General features: G+C 36.3%; 1 protein-coding gene across 1 annotated transcript; it reads right to left on the bottom strand.

The window, feature by feature from the left end:
* Window positions 1–6,201: 6,201 nt before the first annotated feature.
* Window positions 6,202–15,227, bottom strand: LOC132055362 (uncharacterized). Its single transcript, XM_059447142.1, has 4 exons — window positions 15,088–15,227; window positions 14,910–14,963; window positions 6,696–6,765; window positions 6,202–6,593 (listed from the first exon to the last, which is right to left on the bottom strand). The coding sequence occupies exons 1-4, from the start codon at window positions 15,142–15,144 to the stop codon at window positions 6,544–6,546; spliced, it is 231 nt and encodes a 76-aa protein (XP_059303125.1). The 5' UTR covers window positions 15,145–15,227; the 3' UTR covers window positions 6,202–6,543.
* Between the last annotated feature and the right edge of the window lie 1,094 nt (window positions 15,228–16,321).

Raw genomic sequence — 16,321 nt, 5'->3', positions numbered from 1 at the left:
AGGCAATTCTGCGCCACTTTTGACGGGCCGTAAAAATTCCTACGGACCGTCAAAATGGTCTGTAGAACTGCCCAGTCAAATATGGCTCACTGTGACCATTTGACGCTGGGCTGGTGCAATTTGACGGTCCGCAGAATTTTCTGCGGGGCGTCAAAATTCCTGCGGGCCGTCAAATGGTCCGCAGAAATTTTCTGCTCAGACAGTCTGTCGTAAAACATGCATAACTTTTTACTCAGACGTCAAATTGACGAACGGTTTGTTGTGTTGGAAACTAGACTTGATGAACTTCAATTTGGACAAAAGAAACACACCAAAACTGCTCATATTCTAGGAGATATGCCTCCCCCAATCTGGACTAAAATCCTATCCGGAAATTTTGCCAAGTTTTACCAAAGTTCCCACAAACTCCATTCCTTTATTTGTTTGTTCTTAAATCCTTCCATAGATCATTTCATGGGCTTAAACCCCCATAACCATAATATGGGAACATGTAATCTCATATCCTAAGGTAACTCCCGTTTCCACGATTAGGACAACTAACGCCTAGCGAATCTCAACGGACGAAACTATGAGGTGTAACATTTCTACTCTGAGTCAATTCCTCAAATGGTCATTGAACTTGTAGAGAAATCTCACAAAAGTAACTTTTGAATTTTTTTGGACAATAAGGTTATCAAACTATGTCATTATTTCCAATAAAGTAAACCATCCCATTTTTAGACATAAAACCCTTAACCTATTTTTTAAATTAACAAATTCATTTGAATATTTCTACTTTAGTTTCATAATATGAAAAATATTAATTCGAACAAAAGTTTCAGAATATTACAAAATTGTGTCTAAGTAACCAATAAAAGGATACGGTTGAATGATAGTAGAACTGAGCACGGTACTTAACTATAGATTTTTTTAACTGACTGTAAATAATTTTCCTTGATATATAAAATTTAAATTATCAAAAATAATATTTACTATTTTTATATTCTTGGAGATGAACTTGTAATATTGTAATTTTATTTAAGTTTTATAAATAAGTGGATTACAATTAATATAAAAATGTTTTATACAGCTAATTGTAAATTGAACAAAAAATGTTTTTTTATTTTGATTGTAATATATTAAGCTTTTGAAAGCATATATAAATATATATTTTTACAAAGTAGTTATCCAACAAAAAAAAAATTCGTTGAGAAAATTTATCCAAATATTCTCCCAATAAAGCAAGTTTATTCTAATTCTTACAAACTAATAATAATAAAACGCATCATGTATCTACATAACGTCTCATGGATCTCAATTATGTCCAAGCATTTCCATTCAATAAAATGTTTAACTTCTGGATTTGAGCAATATAAAAAAATCAAAATAGTTCTACATAAGTTGATATAACAAAGAAAGCCTTACAGCATACTTAAATGGTTATATTGTTTTGTTCTTTATAGCTTGAAATATTACGTTGAATATTTCTATTTTATTATTAAAGTGTGAAAAATGTTGATTTGAACAAGAATTTTAGAGTATCGAAAAATTGTGCCTAGGTAACAGATTTTATAATTTATATATGGGTTAAGGGGTCTTACGTCTAAAAATGGAATGGTTTACTTTATTGGAAACAATGACATAGTTTGATGACCTTATTGACCAAAAAATTTCAAAAATTACTTTTGTGGGATTTCTCTACAAGTTCAATGACCATTTGAGGAATTGACTTTTTCTACTCTTCTTCTTGTATAAACATCACATGCTTATCTAAATGTGCATTTATTTTATTATTTTCCAACTGTAAACATCAAGGAGCAACTTTTCTCCTCTAGCTTCCCAATTTCTCTCTCAGTTCATTTTCTTTGGTAATGATTCAGATGATGACATTCCTACTGCTTGGAGTAGAATAAGTGGAAAAGGAACTAACATATAGATCAAGACGAATTAGAGTCTTTAGACGAATTAGAGTCTTTACTTGTATAACAACTTTGTTGCTTCTGGATTGATGTTCAGCTTAAAGCTAGAGATCACAGGGAGAAGTAGGTAAAGAGAACCAATATGTTATCTGCTGGTAATGGATTTCTTAAACAAATCCAGGAGTATTTAATGTAAGGTAACTTTCACCGGAACTATGTGCTATATATAAAAGAGCCAAATTGTTTTCTGGGGAACCACTTATGGATTGGATTTTGCATGAAAGCATAGTTAAATGAGGCATTCAGATCTGTCTTCTTGTATTTCCTTCTTTGTCCTAGTTCAGAAGTCTTAATAGTTTGCCAGCTTTTTCATATTACTTCTTCTCTCTTTCCATACGTAGCATGAGTTTAATGTCGTATTAGCTTCAACTTAAGGCAAATCGTGTAGGGGTACACGATTTGCCAAAATTATATAAGGCAAATCGTGTACCCCTACACGATTTGCAAAAATAATTTTGGCAAATCGTGTTAATTCAGTGAAGACGGAACAGACGGGAAGCCGTTAATATTTAGGTAAATCGTGTAGGGCTACATGATAAACCCGTTTTGGTTTATCGTGTAGCCCGGGACCCCTTTTGAAATTTTTGGTTGAAAATGGTGCCCTTTAGGCGCCCGACTCGTAGATTCTACTCCCTCCGTCCCAAAAAGATTGTCTTACTTTCCTTTTTAGTTTGTCCCAAAAAGATTGGCACATTTCAATATTTAGAAACATTTTAACTTTATGAGATGATTTACAGTCATACAAATATCTAAGGCTTGTTTTGGACCACACATTTCAAAAGTCTTCTTTTATTTCTGAAACTCCGTGCCAAATCAAACTAAGACAATCTTTTTGGGATGGAGGGAGTAGCTTTTAGTTAAGAAAAGATGATTATTAAGAAGAACAAATCCATAAGGGATTTTCTGATCCTTATTGCCGTTTTAAGGTGTTGCTGACTATGCCAATGCTAAAACTACTTAATCGATTACTTGACGTAGAAAACTTAATTTTGTTCAGATAATAACTAGTTTCACGTAGTTTTAATGTAAGATGCTAATCAAATATTTTTCATATCCGATCTATGTTCCATTAGACCTTAGCTTGTAAAAAAGATCTACAGTGCTCAAAGATGTTTTGATTGAAGGGAAATTTACTAGGTTTACGGTTGAAAAGAAAAATAAGTCTAAGGATTTGAAATCTTATTGCCCTAAACTAAAGTACTGGAAATGCTTTGAACATTTTTTCTTTGCCTAAATGGCGGGTGGACCTAGTACAAATTTTGGGGGAATGAAGGGCCATGAAACATACTTTTAAAAAAAAAAAATAATAACAACTCTCTGCAGTGCATGTTAAGAAATTTGTGGAAATGTTTGGATGTGATGATTGATCATTTATGTGAAGAAGTCGAAAGATGGATAGTTGGCCCGTCGGTAACGAGGAAACCAAGGTGAAATTCAAAGTGATCATACAGAAAGAATGCCGCAATTGATAAACAGGTTGAGATATAAAATGTGGGTTGTGAATAATTGTTATAATGTACTTGAGACTGATGTGCATGCTCAAATAGTTCAAATATGAGAAATTAAACGTTTGCAACGTGAGGGCTTATTATATGATTATCTTAGTTGAAATCAAAGGAAGTTAGATGTAAGAAATATCATTAAGGTGAAAATCTTCCTTCCAAATGCATATTTTAAGAAACATGTATTTCTTGATATAGTTTAGAATTTTGATATAGCCATCTATGTGATGATATGACTTGTAGAATGATTTGAGATCGATATTACCATTGTTGAAAAGCCTATTCTAATTGTTTGTTTTTCTTTGTAATCATTGAATTGCTATTGCAAAATTCAAAATGGAAGGGACATCCAAGCTTGAGGCAGAAAACAATTATGAGTGACTTAAAATCAGAGTAATCGTATCGGAGTGCACTTTGTCAAGACAGATTGTGGATCAAAAAATGCAAAGAACTTACATAAATCAAATTGTATTTCTCAAAAGGAATGGGACTAAAGCCCTAAATTTGTAATTACTGACGGTGGCAACCCAACCTTACTAATTGGAGATCCCATGACGAAGGTTCAATGTGGTAACAACAAGCTATTCAGTAATTGGAGAAGTACCATAACTTATCATTTTTATCTTAGTCCCTTCATGAATGAGTAATTATCATGGTACTTAATGTAACAAGTAGGAAGAGCACATGCTCTGAATGAATTCATAGCAAATGACGTAGGATATGCTTCCGTTACAAATATCCTTAAAGAATTCACCTATTCAGGTGTGGCATGTGAGACCGCAACCTATGAAATTGGGCTTTCCCCTAGAGCACTCGCGAAACAAGTACGAGCGCAAAGCCGTTAACGGGCGACCCCGTTTATGAACTCGATAAAATCTCGTATAATGTGTATGTTGAATTGAAGATCGGGCTCCAAGGTCCTAGTTCAAGACTTTAGTTCACTATGGTCCTTCCGGTTGGATTTCATCATACTAAGTGAGATTCAAGTTCGTAAGACACCTTCGCTGACATCATTATATAAGACTGCTTTTGTATTCCTAGAATTTTTGAATCATGTGGGGGATTGTTAGTTATTTTTGGGGTGATTCAAAATCCCTAGCATGAATAGGTGTCTTCTATTCTCATGGGTTGCATCCTTTCATTGAAAAGATGTGTTAGGTTTTTTCTACGCCTTATAAATACTAGATTTGCTGTAGATTTTCTGGACTTAGAAAATATTTCAAAAGTAGAAAAAATTCCTGAAACATAAAATTTTGCATTCGTGCCTCTTCCTTTTTACTAAAGCAGTCGAGAGATTAAAAAGGTTCTCCCGGAACTTCTATTTGAGTGCACATTAGAAGATTCCTGAGTGGTCCATTGTATCTTGGGAGTAGAACGTCACTTTGCTATTTGCACCAGGATAGCGACGGAAATCTACTCTGAAGACAGCGCAATTCATACCGTGCCTTGAACCGGGTTTTTCAATTTCAACTCCATCTTATCTTTATTGTTATTACTATATTCTATTCGTCTATTTTTTGTTCTTCTTAATGTGATCATCTCTAATAGGGGTGTACATGAACCGAGTTGGTTCGGTTTTTTCAAATATCAAACCAAACCAATTGCATCGATTTTAAAAAATCTATAAACCAAACCAACAAAAGTCGGGTTTTTCAACCTCGGTTTTTCGAGTTTTTTTTTTGGGTAAAGTCTTCATACAAAATATATTACTTGTACTTCAATATTTCTTTAGTCCTAGTAAGATACGACTATCTAATTTAAGATATTTTTAAGAAAATAACACAAAATGTGAGATGAGAGATGACGTTGTACTAAAATATTGAACAAAAAATGCAATGAAATCGCATAAAATAAAATGATCATAATCTAAAAGTACTAAGTCATGCTATAATAAATAAGGCTAATTTATAAGGCATATAGAAAATTATCATAATCTAAAAGTACTAAGTCATGCTAAAATAAGTACGGCTAATAAATATTAATTACATGACTAAATATTAAAGAAAAAAATAAAATTAAGTTATTTATTTTCATTTTATAAATGATATAAAACTAAAGAATAAATATCCAACATTATCGTCATTTCTAGTGTTAGAATTGAATTTCTTTTGTTAGCATCAGTATTGCTTTAATTTTTGTTAAGTTTTATTTGAGTTACTAATATCTATGGGCTATAAACCTATTAGACCATTCAAATTATAATTCCATAAAATAATATGTTAAAAGATAAAAAAGTTTAAGAAATATTTATAAATTACATTATAAATAAATATTTTTATGTATAAAATATTTTTGAAATTTTATACATGTAATGTTAGGTCAGTTTGATTCGATTTGACTTTTTTCAGTTAAAATCAAACCAAACCAAGAGTAGTCGGGTTTTTCTTTTTAAAACTAAACCAAATCAAACCAAACCACTAATCGGGTTTTTTTCTCGGTTTGGTTCGGATTATTAGTTTGGTGCGATTTTTCAATTTTCTTTGTACACCCCTAATCTCTAATATATTTTTCCAACATGGATAATATAAGATGGAACCCAACTTCGAATAAACCAAACTGATCAACTCGAAAAGTACTTATTTTTATGGAACACAGGTAAAAGTTGATCTAACTTGGAGAAATTATCAACCAAACAAATCTCTCTAGATGTAATAGTTGATTACATAATTTCAACCAAACAAATCTCTCCTAGATGTAATAGTTGATTACATAATTTAAACCACTATATCTAAAAATAAATATGGCAATAACATTAAATTTGCACCAGATTAAAATGAAGTTAATAATGACTCTTCAGTTCAAATAGTTGACCCTACCACTGCAATATCAGCACGTTTTAGACCACCTCCGATTATCCTATTAAATTGAAAAATTGTCCATGGTGTAACACCTTCCATTATATGATCTTCATTTCAAAACATCTTCCACAAAATTTTGAAGTAAAAAACACTATGGTAATTCCAACTTCAACAGGTATACAAGCTCCTAAATTGCATAACTTAAACAGCAGATTCACACACTCCACAAGCAAAGAGCCGATTTTGCCTCTTCCCCACCTCTCAAACTGAATGGACTTTGATGACTCATGAGGAGCTTAATTTTTGTAGCTTAGATTTGACCAAGTCCACTTGTTCTGTCCAAAATAAACCAGATAAAAGAAGATGACATAAAATACTGAAAAGTGATTAGTGCAAAAACAGCTTAAATCCAAGCACAGTGAGAATAATATTTTTACTTTGTTCTGATGCTGTTGCTTTCTGCACAGTTGTACGGAAGAATAGGTTGCCATTTCTCTGGTAGACAGCCTGGTGATGAAGTAACAAAGTACATCGTCGTAAATTAATTAAAACTAGTACGATATTGTACAAAGATATAAGCATATATCCACATTTATACCTTATCTATAATACATGCACAAAATGCTTCAAATTTAAGAGGATAATAAAACAACAATAGATTATGGAAGTCCTCAGTTCAACTTGAGATAATAGGAAGAATCAAGGTATTGAAGAACTCAAACTTAATCAAGGACCTCCATTTCATAGGATAAAGGTTTGACAAAAATCCTACTGTTTCCACCCGCACCCTTGCTTCCTTTCTCATTTTGGGGAATCCCAAAAGGGAGTGTAGAGGGAACTGGAAAGTGATTGAACAAAACTTCTAAGCACCCTACACATGTTCTAGGCCATCAATTCAAATTATCTAAGTACTTCCTCAAAAAGCTCAAATTATCCAAGTAGATGGAAATGAGTTAGGTTTAAGCACAGAGAATGATTAGTTCATTAGCTACAGAGAATGGTTTTGATGGAGTATTGCTGCATCTGCATCATTTCTTGCTCCTCATAACCAGCTGCTTCAAAAGTCAGACTAGCCTTCAGGATTTTCCTGATGATCCAAGAGGCCTGCTTGGCTTGGGCCTCCCATACACTTCCACCCTTTATGTAGTAAGAATGCACCCACTGTATCCACTTCTTATCCTTTTTCATGCATAAGTTCCATAGCATCTTGCTCACAACAGCCTTATTCCATATTTGCATATCAAGTAAGTTTAAACCACCTGTAGATTTTGGTAATTACAGAGTTTTCCAAGCTATCAGAGCCTTTTTAGATGTCTCAGCCCTCCCAGTCCACAAGAACCTCCTGCATATTGATTCAACACTTTAACAATCTTACTGGGCAGTCTAAAGACCTGAGACCAAAAAATTTGTACAGAAAACAGCACAAACTTGATCAATTGAATCCTACCAGCATAAGAGAGGAATCTAGCAGAGCAGTCCATGACTGAATTCTCTCTTAAGATTTTATCCACCAAAGGTTTGTATTGGATTACAGTAGTCCTTTTTGTGCTCAATGGCACTCCCAAATACTTAAAAGGCAGTTCTCCTTTAGCAAATCCAAGTTCCTGAATAATCACTTGTTGCTCAGTATTGTGAACACCTCCAAAGTAAATGGAGCTTTTCTCCACATTTGCAACCCAACCTGATGCCTTTAAGAACAACTGGAAGTAGTCAAGCAGGGCCTTAATGGACTCAATATCACCTCTGCTAAACAAAAGCAAATCATCAACAAAGCTAAGCTGGACTACTGCAACTTTTTGCATCTGGGATGATGCACTCATAATGATGTTGTCTGAAATTACCCTCCCAGGTACAAATGCAGATTGATTATTATCCACAATAATACCCATGACAGCTTGCATTCTATGGGTCAGTATTTTGGAGATTATCTTATACAAAGTGGTGCGGCATGATATAGGTCTATATTCAGTGATTCTAACAGGTTTGGCCACCTTTGGAATAAGAGTGATGGTTGTGCAATTAATAGGACCGTTCATCTTACCAGACTCAAAAAATTCCAGAACAGCACATCCCAAGAAGAAGTATGCATTAAAACCATCAAATCCGGGGCTTTAAGGTCCCCAATATCAAGGACAGCATCATCAATTTCATCTATGACACAGAGCCAATCAAGCTCAGCTGCTGCTCTCTGTTAAGACCTTCCCATTGCTCATAATACCAGGATGTACTGCAGGCAGGCTACTAGCAGCAGATCCTAGTAGTTGCGTATAGAACCCCAAAACTTCACCTTCAATATCAGCCTTAGTATATAACATTTCCCCCTCAGAGTTAAGCAGCCCAGATAATTTGTTGTGTGCCCGTCTGTTCTTGGTGGATGCATGAAAGTATGTTGTATTTGAGTCCCCTAGTTTGAGCCATTGTATTCTTGACTTCTGTCTTGCAATATTTTCTCCACCATATTCCATTTCTCAAGCTGCCCTCTTAGTTCCTTATCTTGTTCAAACAAAGTGGATGGAGTAGTCGCACTCCTCATATGTGACTGCAGCTCAGATATTTGCTGTCTCAAGTTCTGCATCTTCTCAGTCACCCCACCAAATTCATTTCTGTTTAGTTTCTTCATTTCTCCTTTAACAACCTTCAGCTTGTACCACACCCTCTTCATTGCACACCCCCTTACCTGTTTCTCCCAAGCCCTTCTCACAAGCATCAGAAAATCATTGTGCTCAGCAAGGCAATTAAGGAAGCTGAATGGTCTTGGTTCCCCATCCCTCTGCTCCTCCAGCTTGGTAGCTAGTGGAGAATGGACAGAGAATCCATGATCCATGGCACTGACTTCTAAATGATTATATCTCATGGCCCATTCTGCATTAATTAGTGCTCTATCAATTCTGCTAAAGTTGTGGCCATTGGTCCAAGTAAAGCTTCTTCCCACTGTCCTCATCTCAGTCATACCAGTGTGAAACATGAAATCCCCAGAGTCTCTAATTTCCACCTCCTGCACAGGGCTCCCAAGTTCTCTATCCTCCTCAGACAGGATAGCATTATAATCTCCCATGGCCAACCAAGGACCCTGCTGTTGATTAGCAATACTCCTCAAATCATCCCATAAACCCTTCCTGTCATCAATAGTCTGCAAACCATAGATAGCTGTGAAGTTAAACTCCATCCTCATAGTATTTATTTGAACTATACCATGTATAAGTTGGGCTGTTTTACAAATTTCAACAAGGCCTAGAATCCAGAGAATTCAGATCCTCTCCTTATTACTACTATCATAATTGTGGCACCAACACCAGTGTTGAGTGATCTTTCTAATTATTCTCACAGCATTGTGCTGCTTGACTCTATGCTCAAGTACTGCAATAAGAGCAACTTTATTACATCTAATAAAATTCTTCAATTCATTATGCTTATAGACCTTATTTAGGCCTCTAACATTCCAAGTAGTGAGCATCATGTTGGGTTAGGAGGATTAGGAACCCCTTTATTGTCCACAACACAACTCACCTTGCCTATGTCCACATTCATAGCATTACCAGCACCACCCTGCTTTTGTTTCTCCACTAAAGGATCAAATCCATTAGTAACAGTCACCTCTGGTTGTTGTGTGCCACCAGCTGCAGTATTCACCTGCTGTGCTACCTTCCTAGTACCAGCTTGTTCATTGTGCTGCTTCATTACAACAGGTGGTGCATCCTTCGGTTGATTTTCAATAACCTTCTCCTTCCCAGGCCTATGCTTCCACTCTTGTTGACTGAACTGCCTCCCTTTAGGTGGTGGAGCAGTCTGTTTAGGCTGCTTTGCTGGACAAATATGCCCAACCTTCAGACATGTATGACAATACTCCGACACCCAGTCATATAGTACTTCATGTTGAAACAGTCTCCCACTAGGATCTTCTTTGTGACATCCATTTCCACCAATAATCGTGCATATGAAATCCTGTCAAAATTGGAAGTACATGCATCTGCAAACAGCGGAACCCCCAAACCACTCCCAATTCAACTTAAGGACTCCATTCCCCAATAGCTTACCGGCAAATTAGGCAACTTGACCCAGATTGGAATGGTTCTAATACTTCATTCTTTAAACCGAAATCAGATGCCCATACCTTAACAATAATAGGTTTATTATTGATAGTATACGACCCTGAGTACAGGACAGCATCCCAATCCGCCATAGCATTGAATCGAACCACAAAGTATCCATCATCATGGTAAAACGCCTTCGGCTTTGATGCAAAGTTCCAATTCGCAGCAATGAATCGTTCCATGGCTCCAATCGTAGATGAATTCCCCACGACATACAAAATCAACGCCCGTTTCCATTTGTAATTCTCCTTTTCAATCTCCTCCTTGTTCAGTTCCACCACAACTTCACCGCCTTGAATTGTAGGAGCAATATAGCTTAGGGCCATTCATTTGGCAGCAAGCTTATTCGTGAACAAACTCGCCCAATTCCTATTAGCAACAGATTGTCTCTGCTGCTGTTCCCCCACCTTCGGTTGTCCATTCCCAACACCCTGAGACTTCTCTTCCACTGCAGCACTAGCGACTGCCACCACCACTGATTCAGTGCTTGGTGTCGTCACAGTTCCACTAAGAGCCGCCCCTATCAAATTGGGAGAATGAGCACTTGACGGTCCCCCAAACCCAGATGGAGTCACAGATGGGGGGTTGCATACAGTGTCTGTCATCGCACCTAATGGGGGCCAATTTTCCTTTCCCAAATCCACTGTCACTCCAGCCTTGCTGAGCTCACCGGCGCCGATCTGTTGCTGAATCCCATCCATAGCCAGATTCTGTCCCTTCTTCACCAGTCCCCTAGCCATAGCTGGCCAAGGCGCACGATAGATGCACTCTAAACGTGCACCGAGAGAGAAAGAAGAGAGAAAATTTCTTGGTATCTCTACATCTACATTAAAGAGTTCCGAAATCAATTTCACTTGATGAAGACAGGTAGATGCTGCCTTTGAGATTTTTTGAAAACTTTATATATATACTGCTTTTGAGATTTTTTGAAAACTTTATCAGGCTAGACTTTTCTTTGATTTCTTCTATTTCCTCACTAAATACCTTTCCCTTTTTCTCCCAATGCTTCAGCCACTTCAACACACTCCCAAATATAGCTAAACATTGAATTGTAAATCACAAATTCAAGATTGCATAGGCATTTGAAAAGACCTTGACGTTACAGGTGCATAGCAACTTAAAAGTTATTACAATTAACAATAAGTGAAATCTGAATTTGCATCAGAAGCCATTTCTTCCTCTGCACCAACAATATAAATTAGACAAAAGCAAACTTTTTATATCTCTCATTGACTCTCAACTCTTAAGCTCTTTTTCACTACCTGTAAACATCCTTCCTGTTAATCTCATTCTAAAGATCCAGAAAGGCATGGCAGGCACTTCCAATGCTGCTTTTATCTCTCCTACTACTACTTACCCTCAAACTTGCTACAGCTGCGGAGTACCCTATGAATGTCAAGTAGAAAAAACAGTACTTCCAATCTACAGCATAATAACAAGTCATTTAAACTTTTCATCCTCTTTGGATATGCAACACTAACTCATAACTATTCATTTTCCTTTCTTGATGTGGTTGGATTGCACACCACAGAAAGAGTATCAATAACTGGTCCCCTCGATGCTGTTCTACCCTAACCATCTCCCATTCTTGAGTAGCTACAGATCTTTTGCATAAATTCACGCATCTCTTCTGGCACTAATTTCTGAAGATTTTCTCATCGATAACTGCAATCTAAATATTTGAGATGGTAAACAGTCATAGATATGCAATTTCAAGAACTTAAGCTAATCTCACTCTCTATAACCCTTGTAAATGCACAAGCTCCAGTTTCTTCCATTAATCTACCTAAGATTCCACACCAAAGTGAATGACAACAAGAAGAACGGAGTCCTACCTTATACTTCCAGAACTACCAAATAAGCCACTACAGGTTCCACCAATTACTGAGAACGACACTATGGTAATACGGCATCTAATACAATTACTCCATCATCCCCCAAATCTCAATTGACAATTACATGAAGAAGTTTCAATCCGCATATGATAAGCCCTTATAAACCGCGGGCCTACATACCAAGTCCAGTTCACCACTCCTCCGCTGCGTATCTCACTCATGAGCTATCTCTCCAAAATACTGCCGCACCCGTGTCGGATCCTCCAACAATCATCAATTGTGGAGAATCTGACACGCACCTGTCGGCCATTTGAAGAGTCTGAGCAACATAGATCAGAAATCAACGAGGAGTTCTCATTTTCTCTACAAAAACATTCTGACATATGAACATCAACTAGCCAACAACTGACTTTTAATCAAACATTCTAAAATGTGGACATTAACTATCCAATAATTGACTTTAATCAAACATTTTGAAATGTGGAATGACATTAACTAGCCAGCAGACTTTAATCTCATGGATAGTACGTTGACTATAACCATGGTACATGATGCTTCCTATTTAAAAAAAAAGGCCATAGGTCCCTTATGTCCCGTGCTCCAGTCTTCTTTTGCATACTATAAATGACTAGAAGTCTTCTCTGTACTTCCCAACAATGGTGGAGAACTACCATCGTAAAAATATCTGATCCTGGCGCCTTATCTCCCAACAAAACTCTTTATTGCATCCACCACTTCGACTAATCTAAAAGGTCTTTGAACTGTCTCCCTAATCCAAATTGATTTAAGAAATCCATCTACAATTGGCATCAATTTACGCACACATGCTTGTTTACAGCCTCTGACATAGTACTCGACTATCCCTTCTCTTATATCCTTCTCCTCTTAGAGCATCGGTGAAATTCAGGTTCAATAGGCCATGGGTCATGGGCAGCCCGGTGCACAAAGCATCCACGTTAGCAAGGTCCAGGGAAAGGCTGCACCCGAAGGGGGGTGATGCAGACCTAACCTAATGCAAGCATTAGTGGCTGCTTCTACAGCTTGAATCCATGACCTATAGGTCTCACGGAGACAACTTTACAGGGAGACAATGTTTATATATATATCTTAACTTAGGATTTACTACTTTATCGAAATTCAAAATCCATATTGTTCTGAATCCTTTATTCGGGATGGAGATAACGTTTTCCATCTTATAAAAGAATCTTGTATTATTAACTCCTTCTTTTAGCCCAGTGACTCATGATTTTTTCGCCCAACTGATTTCCTGTGTCACCTTATAAAAGTATCTGCCATCTTATTAGCCTAGTAATCAAGTAATTCATCGGCGGATTGCTCTACATCTGAGTCTCCTAATCTATGACAGACATTTTCCACTTCCCTGTTGACATCGCCTCCCTCCCTAACCTCGAATTAACCATGGATTTCTCTGAGCTCATTCTTTCCTTTGCCTTTGATTGTACTGTTTTCCTAACGGGAGTCAACATCTTTCCCCTTTATGGTTTCTACTACGTCTTAGAGGCCATCTCACCTATTCCATACCAGAAATGGATTTTAGAGCCTGTTTGGATTGGCTTATTTTAGGTGCTTTTAAGCCAAAATAGCTTTTAAGCACTTTTGGAGCGTTTGAGTAAAGATAAAAAATGTGCTTTTAAGCACTTGTTTTAAAGCCAAAATAACAAAAATAAGCCGAACTAACTTATGGATTATGCTTATAACCCATAAGTTATAAGCTCATCCAAACAGGCTCTTAGTCTTAAAATGTTTATCTGCTTAAAAGGTGTTTCGAGCTTGGACATAGTTGTAGCCTTAGCCTACTTTGTTAAGCCGAACTGTCCTGAAGACACCTCTTGGTTGGGAATTCACAAAGCAAATTCTCAGCCCTCAGTAAATTCTAGCTCATAACTAATCATATTAACTAAGAAATTAAGCATTCACTACAGAGACTCTTTAATAATATCCAAGGGTAAGGCCATATATAATTATTGAACTACAAAATCAATACAGAACATTCATGAAAAAAATAAGCAAATATAATCTTCAAGAGGCAACCGTCCAACTAATTAATAAAGCCACATAATCAAACAGTGAAAATGGATAATAGTAAGTCTCATCATATTGTTTTTTCCATTTTTGGTCTATGCGGGAGCTGGGTGGAATGGTGACTACCAAATAAACCACTGGTATTCAAGTAGTCCTAGTAAAACAGATTTGTTGGTTTTCTTAAAAGATGGTGGCACAGAAAAGGTTGAAAGTATTGATTGAAATTGTCTCCCAATAATTTTATTCAAGTATAAGAGGGCTTTAAATCCTATACTCATCGTTATTTAGTAGTATATCTTTAGTATTCGCGTAGTATTGTACGTATGCTCCATTTCTTACGACTACTGTTGCTTTATTTGCTTTGTGTAGCTTAGCTTTTGTTGTCGTTATTTTCCTTTCATTACCGCTTGGATTTACTTTCTTTGAGCCGAGGGTCTATCTCAAACCGTCTCTCTACCGCAAACATCTTATCCTCCAAAGAACCCACTTGTGAAATTACACTGGGCATGTTGTTGTTGTATAACAGAGTTTTAAATAGCCAACTTGAAAACATAATATGCAGAAAATCTGCATAACTAAAATTTAGAAAAGCTATCAATAAACCAAAACAACCTAATAGAAATTTAAAGTTTATCCTAAGACTAACTACTTATTATTCTAGAAAATAAGAAGAGATACATACCCTAGAAGGAGGAAGGTTATTGAGCTCTGCAATAGCAACCTCGTGACTTCTCACCTATAAATAAAAAATAAAAAAAATCATTACAAATTTTAATTGGTATATTGAAAACGTTGATATATATAGGTAGTAACTAGTAAGTAAGCACAAAATATAAGCGGGTGTTAAAGAGTAGAAATACCTCCTTGAGGAGATTGTGGTGGGAGTCTGAAGAGGAATTAGTTGCTGCTCCAGACATTCCTTGCTTTGCTCTTCTTTTTTTGGGGAGACTCCCCACTTTAAATTAAAACAGACTTTTAAAAACAACGCGAATTGCCCTTCTTTTGGGTGGTCTTTAAATTTTGCCCCTCATATTTGTAATCTTTAAATTTTACTCTTCGGCTAAAATCTATAAGTTTTAGATTCGAACCCCCACTCAATCAAAAATTTAAAAAAATTAACAAGACAGAGTTTAAATTTCGCTATGCCCCCACCGGCAGAATTTTAGTTATGTTGAACCAAAAGTCTGCTGATGGGGGTAGACTTTACCTTGAGGCATATATTTTTATTTTTTTTTACTTTTTAAGGTAACTTTTAGTTATGCCTTAATTAAAAGTGTGTCCCATAAGACATAACTAAAAGTATACCCCATAAGTCGGAACTTTTCCTTAAGGAATAATTAAAGTTATGTCGGACCGGGCATAACTATAAGTTCCGCCTTATAAGGCAAAGTTTATGCCTTAAGGAAAAGTTTCGCCTTAGAGGCATACTTTTAGTTATGCCTTAACTAAAAGTCTGCACCATAAGGCATAACTAAATATATGCCCCATATAAGGCGGAACTTTTCCTTAAGGCATACTTATGCCAAGTCTGCCACGCAGCAGCATTTAGTATCTTGGGTCCGCATAACTTTGGTTATTTCATCAAGCAGTATGCCGAGTCCAGCATACACGCGACCCAAACCTTGCCTTGCGATTTCTTTTTTTTAATTTATGCTTGAGCAGGAGTTTGAACCCAGAACCTCATGATTTCTGCCGGAAGCTCAGGGTTGCAACGCGAAGGGCAAAGATTAAAGACCAGCATTATGGGGGGCAAAATTTAAAGACCACAAATATGAGGAGCAAAATTTAAAGACCGCCCCAAAAGAAGGGCAAACCGTGCAAAAAAAATGTTAGTTAGAGGTGCCAAAATTGGGTCATGAAATGATAGCCCATAAAATTTTGGGCTGATATCTAGCTCAAATTGATCATGAAAAATCTTGTCAAAATATTGTTTCAATAATACTATTTTTTATTTGATATGTTATACTTCCTCCATTTCAAAATGTTTGTTCGATTTTGACTTGGCACAAAGTTTAAGAAAATAAAAAAGACTTTTGAATCTTGTGGTTTTAAATTAAAGATATGTAGAATGTACCAAAATACCTTTTAATTTTG

Source organism: Lycium ferocissimum, chromosome 1 (assembly GCF_029784015.1).
Source record: "Lycium ferocissimum isolate CSIRO_LF1 chromosome 1, AGI_CSIRO_Lferr_CH_V1, whole genome shotgun sequence".
NCBI classification, from domain to species: domain Eukaryota; kingdom Viridiplantae; phylum Streptophyta; class Magnoliopsida; order Solanales; family Solanaceae; genus Lycium; species Lycium ferocissimum.
The sequence above is the reverse complement of the archived record's forward strand: the minus strand, read 5'-3'. Positions and strand labels throughout refer to the sequence as shown.